This window comes from Eubalaena glacialis, chromosome 3 (genome assembly GCF_028564815.1).
Source record: "Eubalaena glacialis isolate mEubGla1 chromosome 3, mEubGla1.1.hap2.+ XY, whole genome shotgun sequence".
Taxonomy (NCBI): Eukaryota; Metazoa; Chordata; class Mammalia; order Artiodactyla; family Balaenidae; genus Eubalaena; species Eubalaena glacialis.
The window spans coordinates 90,584,571-90,603,606 of record NC_083718.1 but is presented as its reverse complement, the minus strand read 5'-3'; the positions used below and the strand labels follow the sequence as shown (position 1 = coordinate 90,603,606).

Sequence of the window (19,036 nt, the reverse complement as noted above, 5' to 3'; positions counted from 1 at the left end):
ACAAAGCGAATCAGCTATACATATATATATATATATCCCCATATCCCCTCCCTCTTGCGTCTCCCTCCCACCCTCCCTATCCCACCCCTCTAGTGTACCACATCTTCTTTATCCATTCATCTGTTGATGGACATTTAGGTTGTTTCCATGTCTTGGCTATTGTGAATAGTGCTGCTATGAACATAAGGGTGCACGTATCTTTTTGGATTAGAGTTTTGTCTGGATATATGCCCAGGAGTGGGATTGATGGATCATATGGTAATTCTATTTTTAGTTTCTTGAGGAACCTCCATACTGTTTTCCATAGTGGCTGTACCAACTTACATTTCCACCAACAGTGTAAGAGGGTTCCCTTTTCTTCACGTCCTCTCCAACGTTTGTTATTTGTAGAGTTTTTAATGTGGCCATTCTGACCACTGTGAGGTAGTACCTCATTGTAGTTTTGATTTGTATTTCTCTAATAATTAGCAGTGTTGAGCATCTTTTCATGTGCCTACTGGCCATCTGTATTTCTTTGGAGAAATGTCTGTTTAGGTCTTCTGCCCATTTTTCGATTGGGTTGTTTGTTTTTTTGTTGTAGAGTTGTATGAGCTGTTTGTATGTTTTGGAAATTAAGTCCTTGTCAGTCACATCGTGCACAAATATTTTCTCCCATTCTGTAGGTTGTCTTTTCATTTTTTTTATGGTTTCCTTTGCTGTGCAGAAGCTTGTAAGTTTGATTATGTCCCATTTAATTATTTTTGTTTTTATTTCTATTGCCTTGGGAGACTGACCTAAGAAAACATTGGTACTATTTATGTCAGAGAATGTTTTGTGTGTGATCTCTTCTAGGAGTTTTATGGTGTCATGCCTTATGTTTAAGTCTTTAAGCCATTTTGAGTTTATTTCTGCGTATGGTGAGAGGGTGTGTTCTAACTTTATCAGTTTACATGCAGCTGTCCAGCTTTCCCAACACCACTTGCTGAAGAGACTGTCTTTTTCCCATTGTTCTTGCCTCCTTTGTTGAAGGTTACTTGACAGTAGGTGTGTGGGTTTATTTCTGAGCTCTCTGTTCTGTTCCATTGATCCATATGTCTGTTTTTGTGCCAATACCATGCTGTTTTGATTACTGTAGCTTTGTAGTATTGTCTGAAGACTGGGAGGGTTATGCCTCCTGCTTTGTTCTTTCTCTTCCGGATTGCTTTGGCAATTCTGGGTCTTTTATGGTTCCATATAAATTTTAGGATTATTTGTTCTAGTTCTGTGAAAAATGTCATGGGTAATTTGATAGGGATCGCGTTAAATCTGTAAATTGCCTTGTGTAGTATGCCCATTTTAACAGTATTAATTCTTCCAGTCCAAGAACATGGGATATCTTTCCATTTCTTTTTTTAAAAAATAAATAAATAAATAAATAAATTTATTTATTTATTTATTTATTTATTTCTGCCTGCATTGGGTCTTCATTGCTGCATGCGGGCTTTCTCTAGTTGTGGCGATTGGGGGCTACTCTTTGTTGCAGTGCATGGGCTCTAGGCGCGCAGGCTGCAGTAGTTGTGGCACGTGGGCTCAGTAGTTGTGGCTTGCAGGCTCTAGAGCGTGGGCTCAGTAGTTGTGGCGCATGGGGTTAGTTGCTCTGCGGCATGTGGGATCTTCCTGGACCAGGGCTCGAACCCGTGTGCCCTGTGTTGGCAGACAGATTCTTAACCACTGTGCCACCAGGGAAGTCCCTATCTTTCCATTTCGTTGAATCATCTTCAGTTTTCTTTATTAAGGTTTTATAGTTCTCAGTGTATAAGTCTTTCACTTTCTTGGTCAGGTCTATTGCTAAGTATTTTATTTTTGGGTTGCAATTTTGAAAGGTATTTTGGCTTTTTTGGATGTAATGTCCTGAAAATATCAATTAAGTCTAACTGTTCTATTGTGTCATTTAAGATCTCTGTTGCCTTGATTTTCTGTCTAGAAGATCTGTCCATTGATGTGAGTAGGGTGTTAAAGTCTCCTACTATTATTGTATTGTCAGTTTTTCCCTTTATGTGTATTAGTATTTTGTTTTTATTTATTTATTTTTATTTTTGGCTGCATTGGGTCTTCGTTGCTGCACGTGGGCTTTCTCTAGTTGCAGCAAGTGGGGGCTACTCTCCGTTGCGGTGCGTGGGCTTCTCATTGCGGTAGCTTCTCTTTGTTGTGGAGGACGGGCTCTAGGTGCACAGGCTTCAGTAGTTGTGGCACCTAGGCTCAGTAGTTGTGGCTCGCGGGCTCTAGAGCGCAGGCTCAGTAGTGGCGCATGGTCTTAGTTGCTCCGCGGCATGTGGGATCTTCCCGGACCAGGGCTCGAACTCGTGTCCCCTGCATTGGCAGGCGGACTCTTAACCACTGCGTCACCAGGGAAGTCCCTGTATATTAGTATTTGTTTTACGTATTTGAGTGCTCCTATATTGGGTGCATATATGTTGATGAATGTAAACTCCTGTTCTTGTATTGATCCTTTTATTATTATATAGTGTCCTTCTTCATCTTTCTTTATGGGCTTTGTTTTAAAGTCTGTTTTGTCCAATATGAGTATTGCAACCCCAGCTTTCTTGTCATTTCTGTTTGCATGAAATATCTTTTTACATCCCCTCCCTTTCAATATTTCGTCTTTGTCCCTTTTTCTTTGTTTTTCCTTTTGTGGTTTGATGATTTTCTTTCATATTATGTTCTCTTCTTTTTGGTTTTTGTGAATCTATTGTATGTTTTTCATTTGTAGTTATCCTGTTTTTCAAGTATGTTAACCCCATCCTATATCTACTTGCCTTAGACTGGTAGTCATATAGGCTCAAACACATTCTAGGAAATGAAAAAAAGAAAAATCTACATTTTCTTACTCTCCTCACCCACATTTTATGATTTTGATGTCCTGTTTTACATCTTCATGTTCATGCTTTTGGTCATTGTGGTATCATCACGTTCAAAAAAATTTTAATTTTTTTTTTTAATCTGTGTACTGGCTTATTTATGTGAGTTGCTTTCCAATTGTGAATTTTCTCTTTCCTATATATTTTTCCTACTTTTCTGCTTAGACAGGACCTTTCAATATTTGCTTTAGGATAGGTTTAGTATTGCTATATTCTTTTAGTTTTTGCTTGTCTGAGAAATTCTTTATCCCTCCTTCTATTCTAAATGATAATCTTGCTGGCTAGAGTATCTTCAGATGCAGATTCTTCCCTTTCAGGACTTTGCATATATCTTGCCACTTCCTTCTGGCCTGCAGTGTTTCTGTAGAGAAATCTGCTGATAGCCTTATGGGGGTTCCCTCGTAATTAACTGGTTTTTTCTTGCTGCCTTGAGAATCCTCTCTTCATCTTTAACTTGTGCCTTTTTTATTATAGTATGTCTTGGTGTAGGTCTGTTTGGGTTTACCTTGTTTGGGACCCTCTGTGCTTCCTGTACCTGCTTATCTGTTTCCTTCTTTAGGTTTGGGAAGTTTTCAGCCATAATTTTTCAATCCCCTTTTCTCTTCCCCTTCTGGAATCCCGATTATGTGTAGATTGGTACACTTCATATTATCCCATAGGTCTCTTATATTGCTTTCATTTTTGCTCATTTGGCTTTCTGTCTGCTGTCCTGATGGGTGATTTCCATCATTCTATCTTCCAGGTCAGTTATTCGTTCTGCATTATTTATTCCGCTGTTCATTGCCTGTAGTTCAGTTTTTGTCTCGACAAATGAGTTTTCTAATTTTTCTTGGTTCCTCTTTATTGTTTCTAGTTCCTTTTTATAGTACTCTGCATTTCTGTTGATAGCCTTTCTTAATCCCTTCAGTATTTTCATTATCTCCCTTTTGAAATCAGTGTCTATTAGACTGAAGAGGTCTATCTACTGTGGTCTTGGAGGGCTGTTTATATGTGGGAGCATCCCTGTGTAGCCTGTGTGGGTTTAATATTTTGGGTGCAAGGGCAGATTTTCGTATGGATGCCTGCTGCCTCTTTTCTCAGCATGTGCTGGCCATTATCCCCTTAATAGAGGGTGTGCAGATGCAGTGGCTGGTGCCTGGTCGTGGGGTTCTCAGCGGCAGCGGTGGCTCATGTGTGCTCCCGGAGCACACGATGGGAGCGGAGGCGGCTCGTGATCACTCCTGGAGCTCATGTAGGTAGGCAGTGTCCTGCCGCCTGAGAGCTCGCTCAGAGAAAACGGCTGCAGGGTGGCTCCCGCGCCTCCCCTCGCACACTGCCCACACAACAGCACCTCTCCAAAGCCCAAGTTTCCACACCCAGCCCTTGCCCGTACTGGCAGACGTGCGTCTCAGGCTGGGGAGTGTAGAGCGGTTGCACTGACCCTCTGTGCAGGTCTCTATTCTAGCTGCTGCAGATCGGTTGCTGTGTTCTCCTCCAAGGCTCTGAAGCTCTCCCTCTGTCCTGGCTGATCTCCCTGCCGGTGAGGGGACTTCCCAGCGTGCAGGAACCTTTCTTGTTTCACAGCTCCCTGCCTGGGGCGCAGGTCCTGACCCGATGACTTCCTTACTTTTTTTTTTTTTTTTTTACTTCTGTCCTACCTGGTTACATGGAGATTTTCTTGCCCTTTCAGGGTTCTGAGGTCTCCTGCCAGCATTCAGTAGACATTCTGTGAGAACTGTTCGACATGTAGATATGTTTTTGATGTATTTGTGGGAGGAGGTGAGCTTCACGTCCTTCTACTCCGCCGTCTCGATCGCTCCCCTGTATCTCGTTTTTAAATAGGATCCCAACCAGATAGGCCTTTTGTGGCAAAAAGTTGATGAAATTTACAGATGAAGATCATAACCTCTGTTTTCCTCCCTTGTAACCAAGGACAGAAGTAGTGCTGAATCTGTTGGATCAGTGCCTGGTTTCTAGAAAGGAAGGTTTGATCTCCTGAAAGTGGCACCTCTTAGGTATTCCTGGGAGTTGCCCTACTCAGTGTGTCCACTTGTAGTCTCACCTGAATCCATGACCCAGTCTCCTTGTAAATTAAAAAAGAAAAATCAGGGACTTCCCTCTGGTGCAGTGGTTAAGAATCCGCCTGCCATAGTAGGGAACACGGGTTCAATCCCTGGTCTGGGAAGATCCCACATGCTATGGAGCAACTAAGCCCATGCACCACGACTACTGAGCCTGTGCTCTAGAGCCCACGAGCCACAACTGCTGAACCCACGTGCTGCAACTACTGAAGCCTGCGTGCTCTAGGGCCTGCATGCTGCAACTAAGCCCGTGTGCTGCGACTACTGAGCCCACACACCTAGAGCCCGTGCTCCGCAACAAGAGAAGCCACCACAATGAGAAGCCCGCGTACCACAACGAAGAGTAGCCCCCGCTCGCTGCAACTAGAGAAAGCCTGTGCCCAGCAACGAAGACCTAACGCAGCCAAAAATAAGTAAAATTTAAAACAAAACAAAACAAAACCCGAAGACATCTTTGAATGCTGTTTGGCACACTATTGGCACATCTTTATTAAACTGATTCAAGCAATTTCATTTGGTAACTTTTCGTCAGGCCTTCCATTTGCAGTGTTGTGGGATGGTGAGTTTGTTGTGATGACTTCTGTTCTTTGCCATCATCTGTGTAGGCTGAGAGGATCATGGAGGCTATTGAGCTATACCGAGAAGAAACTGCAAAAATGAGAGAACACAAAGCCATTTGTAAAGCTGCAGGGAAAGAGGTAAGATAGTCCATTAAGTTACAGTCTGAGAAACATTTATAAATAGAGACAATACCTGAGGAAAAAAACATCATTTGGGGATTTATTAACTCAGATCAGGAAATGAGATAAATGTAGTAGAATCTTTTCTAATTCAAACATTAGAAAGAAGGAATTGAGAAGCTTTGTCTTAATAAAAAGCCAAGGATAGTTCATTTGAGATCATGGTGATTATTGTATTGAGTTAAAAACTCAGATTCCTGCTTTCGTTTGGGAGGCAGGGTAAACATTTCGGATTTCTAGGTGAAATGTATTGCCCAGACTCATTCATAAATAAGCACTATTGAAACTAAAAGGTATTATTAAATAATTTAATAATTCTTTAGGGTCAGTTTTTAGGGTCTCTCTTTTCAAAACTGTAAAATATTGTTATGACCCTGCCTGTGATAAGCACTATCAAAGGCTTGTTTTTTAATGACTTGATTTAATAATTTCTTCATAGGTTCCTCTTCCCATCAACCCCATCCTGATGGCTTATGGCAGTATCTCTGTGAGTAGACTAATGGTTTCCCCTTGGTTATTCTCAGGTTACTTTCAGGCACAAGAGAGGAAGTGAAGAGGCGTTATGATTTTAGAATAGACGTATTGGGAAATACTTTGTCATTAAAAATCTCTTGAATGCTGGAATCCTCTAAGACATTTTGTATTTCAAAAGGACCATTTTAGTGTAACTTCAAGTCATCCTTTCTGGTTGGACTGGACTGGCATTCTTTTTTTAGTGCTTATTTATGTTTAGTATCCACAGCCCTCTGAAGATTCTATTCATTGAAACTGAAGTTTTTGGAGGAAAAGTTGATATAAATTAGTCAGATAAAAGAGGAGAGAGGGAGAATACTGGGACAATGTATGCTTTTAGTGATCTTTAATTACTCAATACTTTACTTGCATGTTTCATTCATCACAATAGTAATGTGAGTCAGTGTGTCTTCATTTTATACATAGGAGACTGTTCTGACTTACAGATTGAAGGGAACATAGTTGATAAGTGGCAGAGCTGGATTGTGAACCCAGATCTGACTCAGTCTAAGCCCGTGCATGTAGTGCCATTTTTAGAACAGTTTCTCATAAGAAGGAGAGATATCCCTGGTTTTTAGGAGATGGAAATTAGAGAGCTTCAGTTAAGAAATCAAGAGTATCACTAATGCTGTCACACTTCCTTTATAGCCTTCAGCTTATGTGTTGGAGATTTTTAAAGGAATCAAGTCAAGGTGAGTGCCGGTGCACAGTTATTACAGCTAATACCATTTATCGAACATGAGATAAACAGACATTATAATTGATGGTTATCTTCTTTAGAGGCTTAACTACGACAAAATTTTGATGGAAAATAATTCATTATAATGTTCTTTTTGAATGAGAACTAGAAGTTTCCTCCTAAAATATGAAGGGAGATATTGAATACTTTTAAAAAGGACAAATGAAGGGCAGTGCTACTTTATATCCTAGGTAATGAAATCATCTATAATTCAGTCACAGGTACCAACTGTTGACATTTTTTGTTGTATATTTCCTTTGGCTTATTTTCTGTGTACATACACAGTTGGAATCATATGTATACATTTTTATATCCTGTCCTTTTTCACAGAATATTTCCTGAGCACTTGCTCACTTTAGTAATAGTCTTCAAAAACACATCATTGAATTAGTTCAAAATATTCCATTGTACATATAGTTACTATTGGGTGGTGCATATGTGTTATCAATACTGCTTCAGTAAACACCTTTATATATAAATCTTTGTCGTCATCATTGATTATTTTTCTTAAGAGTCCTAGCAGTCTATTAACTAATCAATGGACATGAGATTTTTAAAGGTTTATGTTGCTTAATTACTGTCAGAGTGCCTGTAATGACTTTTACCAGCTTTTAAAAAATTCTTTGCTGGTTTGAGAGGCAAAAGGTGGTACTGTATTATTTTCATTTTTAATTAACAAAGTTAAAATTTTATTATATTTGTTGGCCATTTGTATTTTTTCCTGTGAATTTTTACTTTCCCTTTCTTGTGCTTTATAAAAAGCACAAGAAAAAGTGGTTATAAAAAGCGGTTGTTTCTCTTACCGCTTTTTTAAGAATTTTTTATATCTTCTGTCATTCATTTTTGGAATAATATTTGAGTTTGATCTACTGAGAGTTATTTTTTTAATAACAAATCACAATATCTGAATATATCCCATACAAGAAACAAACAGGACCTATCTAAGATAATGAAACTTTGCTAGAGAAATGTAAAAGAAAATTTAGAGTAATGGAGGTACGATGCATTCCTAGATGGGAAGATTCTGTGTTTTAAAGATTTGGTTTTTCTTAAACTAATCTGTAGGTTTGTGATCCCAATTGAAATCCTCTTGAGAGTTCTAGTTGGAATTGATGAAATAATAGAACTAGCTCAAGAAAAGTAAAACAAACCAAAACCAGAACAAGAGGGGAGCTGTTCTCCTAGATTAAAAAACTGTAAAAATGCAAAATTAAAACAGTGCAGGATTGTTGTCAGAATCAGTTATCAAAACAGACTCTAAAGCCCTAAAACACTCTATTATATAGAAGGACTAATAAATGGTAAAAGAAGTATCATGTAAAGATGGGATATACAACAAAAGGCTTTAAAGAAATTGGTTATCTGAAAGAAAAAAAGTTAGATTCTCCTACCATGCCATGGACCAGAATGCATCAAGTAGGTTAAAATACTAAATATAAAAAACCAAAACGTTGAAAAGAGAGAACCATTCATGATACAGATGTATGTTTAACTCTGGATGGGTAAGATCTACTCAAGTATAAAAGTAGAAGAAAAAAATAGGAGAGGAAAAGATTTTTAAATTGACCATGTTAAGAAACGTGGCATTTTTAATGTTTATTTTTTCCTCTTCAGTGAGCTGGAAGAATCTCTGCTTGTGCTGCCTTTCTCTTACATCCCAGACATTCTTAAGCTCTTTAATGAATTCATCCAGCTGGGCTCTGATGTTGAACTTCTATGTAGGTGCCTCTTCTTTCTCCTCAGGTAACGTCCTTTCCAAAAGTATATCATGTCTCATCCGCATAACTGCTCCAGTAGTGCCTCACCTGAAGCTGTCCATGCTTTGGGATTAAGAAATGTGATGTTTCCGTTTCAGAGACTGTTGGGAATTTCAGTGCTGCCTGACATAATTCTTATCGTTTGGAATCAGTCTTGCTCGTAAAACGCAGATAGTGATGACCCAACTCTTTAAGTAGCATGAGGTTCTATGTTGCTAAGGATGCTCAGGCAGGCGGAGGTCTCCAGGTTACAGTCTAAGGTAGCAGCTCCGGTTCTAGTCAGTTTGCCGAAAGCCCATCTCTGAATGGCCAGTCTGCCTCAGTGTTTCTTTTTGACTATTGAGTTTAAACTAAATGGTTTTGTTTTCATAACAGCATTTTAAGGAGTAGTCAGTTTATTTCTCAGGTCTCTACAAGTACAAATGGAAGAATAGGGGCATATTTGGAGGGAACTAAGAAACATAAAGAAAATGTTCATTAGATTATATTCTTAAGTAGGGAGAATTCTCTTTAATATGTAACAGAGGGAAAATATATTTACAAAGGCGTAATATATTCTTATCTCCCACTCTGTCCCCCAGTCTCAGGCTGTTATATCAGAGGACAGGAATAGAGGCAAATTTGAACATTCCTTAAAATGCTATTAGGAAAACAGAAACTGCTCAGCCAATACCAGATAGTTAAGAAGAAGAAAACAGGTGTATTTGGTGAATTGGCCTTTTTTCATGATCATTAACCCTTCATTCCTTTATTTCTTTCAGGATAGTAGCAAATGAAGAACAATGATATGTTTATATTATTCTGTTGTCATATTTACAGTTTATTTTTTATTGCTATGGCATATGTGCTATTGAATCGGGGTTACTGATTCTAAGAGAAACACAGTGACTATTTCTAGCATATTGGGGTGGTAGATGGGTGCTACCTCTACCAGGTAGATATGGCAGGTCACAACTGAGGGTGAGGGTGAATGTGGAGGTTAAAGGAGCATGAATCATCAAGGGCATCTTGGTACTGTAGGTCAGAGTTTGATCATCTCTCTTTTTATGGCTGAAATATTAATAAATCTTTGAGTTAGCAATTCTTAGAAGGCTCATTTTCCTCTGATCTTTCCATAGAATACCATTGTCAAAATCTGTGGCCACCTGGTAGATTGCAAAGAGTCAGCTTTGCAAATGAGTTGAATGTTAGGATAGTATTTTAAAAATTGTTATTGGATAGAACTGAATAGTAGGAAGAAACTTCTTTAGTTTTTTTTCCTAGAAGCATTTCTGTATTTCCATGATTGGCGAAATGATTTTTTTTTTTTTTGGACATTTTGTCTGTTTGCTAGTTCTAGAAGGGATAGGTGGAGCTAGAACCACTATCCTTCTTTGTGACATGCCTGGTTTTATTTTTGTTAGGATTCACTTTGGCCAGATCACTAGCAACCAAATGCTTGTGCCAGTGATTGAAAAACTAAAGGAAACAACTATTTCAAAAGTCAGCCAAGTCCGGGTAAGTATCTTTGTAGAGACAGAACAAGGAGGGGAAAATTCTAGTGTGTATGTTACTTACAAGTAGCATAGTGTGCTGTGCCCTGTCTTTGGTGATATTGACCTGACATGCATGTGTATTTAAGATGAGGTTTTCGTTGGAGCTAGTAGACATAAGGAAAACAAACAAACAAACCAGGAAAAACCTTAGGGAAGGATGAGTAACACATGAAGCTTTGGTTCCCCTGACTCTCATATGCTGCGATACTGAACTGAATTGAGAGGAAGTTTATTTCATCTCTCTTGTATTCTTTCTCAGGATGTTATCGGCTTCAACCTGGCAGGTCTTGATTATCTCAAGAGGGAATGTGAGGCAAAAAGTGAAGTTATGTTTTTTGCTGATGCTACCAGCCACTTGGAAGAAAAGAAGAGGAAAAAGAAAAAGAGGGAGAAGCTGATTTTAACATTGACTTAGAACTGAAATGTGGTGCCTTTTTCAACTTTTTCTTGAAAAGGACTTCCAAACTAAGCAGCAGTAGAGTTGGTGTAATCTTTGAAATAAATAAGAGGTTATCATGTTGCAAAAGAAAGATCCTAGGATGTGTTTCCTAACTTTGCCTGAGGGAATTCCAACATAGCAGTATGGGCTCCATTTCTTGGCCTGAAACACAGACTAGTTTAAAACCTGTGCTCTGAATGGCAAGCCCTGCAGGAGTTGTTCCCTTCTAGCAGGAAGCAAAGAACTTTTTTAAAATTAAGTATTTGTTTCACTAGAGTTGGAATTAACATTTCAGAAGTTTTCCTTATTTCTTTTATGTCAGAAGATTTGTTGGGTAATTTGTTGCCTCTCTGTATTAGGTTTTACTGCCTACTGAGACAATCAGGTATGTAACTGATTGCCCTCTGCCCATAAATGCAGAGTCTTGGACTTACAGAGCTGAAAGGGACCATAAAAGTTATCTAGAACAGCCTCTTTAAACTTAACCTCTTGCAGGTGGTTTTATCTGTGTATAAAAAGCTCCTAATTAATTGCTGCTTATACTTCTCTAAGTAGTTTCTAATTAAAGAGTAGTCAAGCAGAGATGCCTTGCTGTGCACTAATCAAAGAGAAGGGGAACTTACCTCAGATAAAGTGAAATGTACAGTAAGTAACTGAGCTATATAGCTTTTGGTCAAAGTATTTGAAACTCCTTACCTAAAGGTTTGAGGTTAACAGGTGAGTTTAAAAAAAAATTCTAAGCCAAGCTAATTTCTAGTCATTAAGTCAGAATTTATTGGTTTAGCCAGCCATTGGCTACATACAATCCTTTGTACTGAAACCATTTAATGAATAATCTCTTGCAAATGATGCATTGTTACCTATGGAAGCCTGTAATGCCATAAAGAGGAGGCTCATGAATGGTTTATTAGGAGTATACCATCTAAGCTTAACTTAAAATAGAAATAAATAAATCTCCATATGTCTATATATATTTATTTCAAATAAGCTTAGATGGTATACTCCTAATACGAAGTATATGCTTAATAATTTGAGATTCCCTGGCTAGAAGTTAGGTGCTTAGTGTAGTAATTGTATTAATTAAAGTGTTTCTCTGTGACAAGTATCATAAGTCATATCTCATCCCAAAGAAGTCTGGCAGAGCATCTAGGACAGTGACCAAGGAGACAGACAGTGGTGTCTGTCACTGGCATCTAGGGTTCCACTCACCTATCCGTCAGTGCAGCCTTTCCAGGCCAGACCAGACAGGAGCTTAGGAGGAAGCCACCTGGCCTACAAACAGTATCTACAATCCATCCCCTTTCCTCATAATCTAAGAGCCTTAGTTTTGAGATAGGACTAAGGCTCTTAAGGATAACATCACCTTATATTCTAAGTCCTGTCTCTTTATTTCTGAGGTTGTGAGATGCAAGTAGCTCTGATGTGTACCGTAGTCACTGGCCCGATCCTTGGTAGGGCCGAGTGCTAGCTGCCCTTGTATAATCCCTACCCACCCAAGCGTAGGCTGGACCTAGTGACCTGCTTCTAAAGAATAGAATACAACAAATGTAATAGGATATCTCTTCCAAGGTTAGGTTATAAAACCCTGAATTCTGCCTTGCTCATGCTCTCTCAGGTCTTCTTGATCGCTCTGGTAAACACAAGCTGCCATGTTGTGAGATGCCCTGAGGGCAATCTCCAGACAACAGCCAGTGAGGGACTGAGGTCCTCAGTCTAACAGCCTGTAAGAAGCTGCATCCTGCCAACGACTGCTTGAGTGAGCTGAAAGCAGGTTCACCCCTAGTTAAGCCAGAGTACCCAACAGCTCTATGCCTGGATTCCTGATCCACACAGGCTATGAGATCATAATGTCTGTTGCTTTAAGCTTACTGAGTTTTGGGGTAATTTGTTACATAGCAATAGATAACTAATACAGCTTCTGTAGAGCAAATTACCTAACCTGGTTATGTTTCAGATTACTCATCTACAAAATGGCATGATGCTACCTACACTGAAGTTATTATAAAGTACTTACCACTGGCTCAGAATAAACACAGAATATGTTACTTCTACTGTGTGAGACATACAAGGTATAAACCTATAGAATGATTCCAATATATACATAGATAAGATTGGAAAGAAATGGACTAAAACGTTATCTGTCAGATATTACAGAGAATCTTTACAATAGATGTCTAATATGAGTAAGTACATTGGGCATCTTTTAATCTCATTAACTCTGATAATATGAACAAAGAGGCATAAAGACAACATCACTTAAGACATTTCTTCTATTAGGTACATTCATGTCATTACTTTTTTTTTTTTTTTTGAGTGCTTATTCATTCTTTACTTATTTCCAAACCTTCCCAGGGTTGAAAAGATATTTATTCAGCTATGGGACAGTTTAATCTCTAGTTGGCTAAGGTTACTGGATCAGTAATTCATACTCATGTTACAGTCACCATCGTAGACAGGCTAAGGAAATAGTCCTACTTACTGGTCAAGATTTTGAGGCTACAGAGGAGATATAGGGACTAAATTAACCCAAGTCATTCTTTCTGAAGCATATAAGGATATGTTTAGTCCTTTTTAAAAACTATTTCCTATATCAATAGGGGACTCAAAGATCATACCTCTTCCAATTCTTTCATGTGATTTGGGTAACAGGAATCCTATATTTGCACTCAGGTTTCAGTTAACTTCTCTCAATTCTTGATTGAGTTCTGAACTTCTTTAGCAATGAGTCACAATTTTGAAGCATGTCATTACTTTTGATAGATTGGTGCCAACAGACATTACGAATATTTGAAAGCTCTTCTGTAGTTTTCAGAATTGTCCAGCTAGAGTTTCAAACTTCACCACTATTTAGTTTAAGATAACTTCTGAAAGGCATAGACTAGAACCGAGATAAATCACATCTTAATCAGTGGTTCCCAAAGTATATTCCAAGACCCCTAGGGGTCTGAAGACTCTTCCGAGGAGTCCGCAAGGTCAAAAATATTTCAAAACAATAAATTTAATAATGTCCTCCAGGAATTCATGTCCACCCAGAGCCTATGAATGTGACCTTATTTGGAATTTGGATCTTTACAAATATAATTAGTTAAGATTAGGTCATTCTAGATAAGATTAAATCCAATGATTTGCTTTTATAAGAATGCCATGTGATGGACAGCTACATGTAAAAGAATGAAATTAGAACATTCTCTAACAAACGCCATACCCAAAAATAAACTCAAAATGGATCAAAGACCTAAATGTAAGGCCGGACACTATAAAACTCTTAGGGGAAGATAGAGAACACCCTTTGACATAAATCTCAGCAATATCTTTTTGGATCCACCTAATAGAATAAGGAAAATAAAAACAAAAATAAACAAATGGGACCTAATTAAACGTAAAGCTTTTGCACATCAAAGGAAACCATAAACAAAATGAAGAGACAGCCCCCAGAATGGGAGAAAATATCTTCAAACGAAGCAACCAACAAGGGATTAATCTGTCAACTATACAACAGCTCATGCAGCTCTACATTAAAAAAAAACACGAGGCACATGAAAAGATGCTCAACATCACTAATTATCAGGGCAATGCAAATCAAAACTACAATGAGGTACTACCTCACATCAGTCAGAATGTCCATCATCAAAAAGTCTACACACAATAAATGCTGGAGAGGATGTGGAGAAAAGGGAACCCTCCTACACTGTTGGTACCACCACTATGGAGAACAGTATGGAGGTTCCTTAAAAAACTAAAAATAGAACTACCATATGACCCAGTAATCCCACTCCCGGGCATATATCTGGAGAAAACCATAATTCAAAAAGATACATGCACCCCAATGTTCATTGCAGCACTATTTACAATAGCCAAGACATGGAAGCAACCTAAAAGTCCATTGACAGATGAATGGATAAAGAAGATGTGGTACATACATACAATGGAATATTACTCAGCCGTAAAAAAGAATGAAATAATGCCATTTGCAGCAACATGGAGGAACCGAGAGATTATCATCCTAAATGAAGTAAGTCAGACAGAAAGACAAATATACGATATCACTCATATGTGGAATTAATTTAAAAATGATACAAATGAACTTATTTACAAAACAGAAACAGACTTACAGATATCAAAACAAACTTATGGTTTCCAAAGGGGAAATGTGGCGGGGAGGGATAAATCAGGAGCTTGGGATAAACATACATACACTACTATATATAAGGTAGATGGCCAACAAGGACCTGCTGTATAGCACAGGGAACTCAATGTTGTGTGATGACCTATATGAGAAAAGAATCTAAAAAAGAATAATATATGTATATGTATCTTAATCACTTTTCTGTACACCTGAAACTAACAACATTGTACATCAACTATACTCCAGTAAAATTAAAATTAAAAAAAAAAAAAAGAATGCCATGTGAGGACACACAGGGAGGGAGGCCACATGACAGCAGAGGCAGAGATTGGGATTGGAGTGACAGCAGCTACAACCCTAGGAACACCAAGGATTCTGTCTACCACCAGAAACTAGGAGAGAGGCATGGAACACATTCCCTCAGTGCTTCCAGAAGGAACTAACTCTCTAATACCTTGGTTTCAGACCTCCTAAACTGCAAGAGAATAAATATGCATTGTTTTAAGCCACCCAGTGTGGTCATTTGTTATGGCAGCCTCAGGAAACTGATAACAAATTTTGGTATCAGGAAGTGAGGTACTGCTATAGCAAATACCTAAAAATATGGAAGTGGCTTTGGAATCAAGTAATGGGTGAAAGCGGGAAGAATTTTGAGCTACATGATAGAAGAAACTCTAGATTACCTTGAGGAGACTGTTGGTAGAAATAATGAACAGTAAAAGCACTTTTGGTGAGGGTTCAGAAGGAAGTGAGGGGGAAAGTAAAGAACACTTCAAGCGTCTTAGAGAATTCCTACATCATGAACAGAATGTTGGTATAAATATGAACATTAAAGGTGCTTTTGCTAAGACCTCAGATGGAAATGAAGAACATGTTATTGGACAGTGGAGGAAAAGTGATCCTTGTTATGAAGTGGCAGAAAACTTGGCTGAATTATGTTCTGCTTTTGGGTAAAAAGTAGAACTTATAAACAATGAAATTAGATTTCCAGCTGACGTTTCCAAGCAAAACTGGAAGATGTGTCCTGGTTTCTTGCTGCTTATAGTAAAATACAAGAGGAAAGAGATAAACTGAGGAAGGAAATGGTCAGCAAAAAGGAACCTGAACATGATGATTTGGAAAATTCACAGCCTGTCCATATTGCAGGAAATGCTAAGACATGCTCTGGAGAGTTCATCAAGGGTGCAGCTGGAAAACCTAGTGGAGAAATTAGGTTTGTGACCATGAGTATAATCAACCATCTCAGCAGAAGCTAGGAACAGAGGTGAGACTATCCAGGAAGGACCTGTGGAGAACCCTCACGTCTAATGGCGTGGATCTCCTTGACATCCATGAAGACTGATGGCTTTTGAGAATGTTCTATCAGCAGAAACACTGCCTGCTTGGCCTGGGGGACAGAGTCAAGAAATGAAGGAAGGATGCCAGACTTCTGGGCTTCTATAAGCAGGAAATGGGCTTCCCAGAGGATAAGACTGTGTCCCAGGCTAACAATTGAGAGGGTGGGGCCCACAAGGCATCTGTGGGTCTAGAGGGGGGTGCTGATGAAGCCTCTGGCCCAGAGGGCAGATCAAGACACATAATTATGCTCAGGCTTTGAAACCTTAAGAAATCCGCCCCTCTGCACTGCAAACACTTAAATCGGTGACTCCTTTATTCTTTCCATTTTCTCCTTTTAGAATGGGAATGTCTTCTTATGCTATTTTGCAAGCTGACAACTTGTTTCTAGTTTCACAAGTCCATAGATGGAGAGGACACCATGATAGGTGAAGACTTTGGGGAATATTGGGATGGAGTGAGTGCATTTTGCATGTGAGATGGGTATGAATTTTGGGGAACCAGAGGGTGGACTGTACTGAGTTTATCCCCACAAAACTCATGTCTACCAGGACTTATGAATGTGATCTTATTTGTAAATAGGGTCTTTACAGATGCAGTCAAGTTAAGATGAGGTCATTCAAGATTAGAGTAGCCCCTAAAACCAATGACTATTGTTCTTATAAGGAGAGACATATAGAAATACACAGGGAAGAATGCCATTGGGGACAAAGGCAGAGATCAGAGTGAGTTATAAGCTAAGGAACACCAAGGACTGCTGGCAACCACCAGAAGTTAGGAAAGAGGCATAGAACAAATTCTCCCTCAGAGCCTCCAGAAGGAACCAACCCTGCTGACACCTTGATTTCAAATGTCTGGCCCCCCAAACAGCAAGAGAATAAATATCTATTGTTTTAAGCCACCTGGTCTGTGGTACTTTGTTATGGCAGCCTCGAGACACAAATACAGATTTATTACAGCAGCCCTAGGAAACTAATGCAAGATGCTATTTGCCTTTTTCTCTCATGAGCGTACAGTGGAGTTTTCCAGAGACTATGTGATGTGTGATATGGTGACAGATTGAATACAGAGCAGATGTGAGAATCCAGCTATGTCCTATTAAGCCAGACATTGAAAAGATTTGCAAAAATGTAATACTCCCCTTCTTATTAATTTTTGTTTGGAAAAGTTATTTTTCATTAACAATTTATTTATGGTAATATACTGGGTTTATTTTTTAATAAATTATAAGTTTTTCCCAGTTTTAATTCTAATTTGGTAAATATTGATAAATATGACCCACATAAACAGAAGGTTTTTGGGATCCTCAATAATTTTTAAGAATACATGAGGAGTCTTGAGTCCAAAAAATTTAAGAACCACTGGCCTAACTGTAAATTCTCAAGTCCAAAAGGGCATCCTGCTGTTTGTGTTTGTACCCTTGCTTTTTGGAGAGTCCGATCAACATCAAAAATAGCACTTGAAAGAGTGAACTTCAGAATCACATTGAAGTAGGTTAGATTTTTACTTCTTCAAGATTCCCTGAGCCTCAGTTTCCTTATTTATAAAGTGGGAAAAGTATCTATCTTGTAGATAGTATGAGGATGAGATAGTTTATGACTATGAAGGGGTAGTTTTTATAATTATTAAAAACAAATATTTTCATTCCACCAGACTAAGTGGCTCATTGGTTGCTGGCTGTATGAAGATAGGAACAAATGCAAGGTCTAAGGCCTCAAGTTTGAATGGATGACGATCAAATTACAAATTTGTTACTTACCTGACACCTAATGTGGAGAAACTTTACGGGACATGAAGACTCCAAGTGCAGAGGAAGAAACTGTAGAAATCTTCTGGACCATAGGATTTTCTTTTCCCTGGGGAAAATCTTTTGGTCTCTTATCATAATTGCTGCTTGTTAAAACTGGTAAAATACCCATTAAGGACTATTATTTTCATGAACAAATGATTTGTATATGCAAACTCAGATAACATTTTAGAATTAGAATATCTAGCACATTTAGCTCAATTTTAGGTATTCTCTGTCTAATGCAAATTCTACACACCAGGTTTAGGGGATGAAGGAATACTATTGATCTCCTGTAATTTCTTCTGTTCCCCCTAGAGTATGTTTTCTGCTAAGGGTGACTGGCCTTTCTATAGGTGCCATCAATCACCATAACCAGGTCCCAGACCACATCAACATCCAGATTTCATGGTTTTTTGGTGGGGAGGGGCAGGGGGACAGGCCTTGGGAAATGGACTATGAACTATCATTGTTGTCATTGGAAGTAGAGTAAGGATTTAATAAAACTCTTTCCCCCATCTCTCTGTGCCTGACAGATGGTCTCTATAAGCAAGGAAATAGAAATTTTATTAACATGCAAATGCATGCAAATTAAATGCAAAATTATTTAATTGCTGTGATCAGCCACAGGGATTCAGTTAGTCTGGATCAGCATCTAATAACTTGTGTGAAGAGGATGTAAGAGGACTTGATTTAATTCCCAGAGTGGGGAAAATTGTTCCCAGTGAGGTCTTTCGTGACCACCCTGCTATAAACTGCAATCCTTAACACTCCCTATACTTCCTTTCCTACTTTACATTTTCTCCCTTGTACTTATCACCATTGTAGTCCATGTTTCACTTCTTTTGTCTATCGTCTGTCCTCCCACTGGAATGTTAAGTTTACATAAAGGCAGAAATTTGTGTCTCTTGTTCATTGCTGTATCCCCAATGCCCAGCACATTAGAAAAACTTATGATCTTTGAAAGAATGAACAAATGAATCCAACTCCATTTCTATTGAAATCAAGGTCATCTGACACAAGTTCCCCTAAATTTCTTTCACCTCAGAATGTCTGGATCCTTAGCCATCTTTGTTCTCTCCCTTGCCAAGACTAACACTTCAGCTCTGTTCTTGATTATTCTCTTGCCG

The 19,036-nt window shown here is 38.7% G+C and overlaps 2 protein-coding genes across 5 annotated transcripts in view; one reads left to right on the top strand and one right to left on the bottom strand.

The window, feature by feature from the left end:
* The window catches only part of WDR3 (WD repeat domain 3), a 36,782-nt gene extending 26,032 nt beyond the window's left edge, over nt 1–10,750 (top strand). For all 4 annotated transcript variants that reach the window (XM_061183619.1, XM_061183621.1, XM_061183618.1 and 1 more), the window contains 6 exons: nt 5,542–5,634; nt 6,116–6,163; nt 6,838–6,881; nt 8,543–8,671; nt 10,089–10,182; nt 10,480–10,750. In XM_061183619.1, the coding sequence (XP_061039602.1) occupies nt 5,542–5,634; nt 6,116–6,163; nt 6,838–6,881; nt 8,543–8,671; nt 10,089–10,182; nt 10,480–10,635 (564 nt within the window). In that variant the 3' untranslated portion in view covers nt 10,636–10,750. The remainder of the gene's footprint in view (nt 1–5,541; nt 5,635–6,115; nt 6,164–6,837; nt 6,882–8,542; nt 8,672–10,088; nt 10,183–10,479) is intronic.
* Nucleotides 10,751–17,886: 7,136 nt separating this feature from the next.
* Nucleotides 17,887–19,036, bottom strand: part of SPAG17 (sperm associated antigen 17) — a 225,414-nt gene continuing 224,264 nt past the window's right edge. The window contains exon 48 of the mRNA XM_061186106.1: nt 17,887–18,026. Coding sequence (XP_061042089.1) covers nt 17,887–18,026 — 140 coding nt within the window. The remainder of the gene's footprint in view (nt 18,027–19,036) is intronic.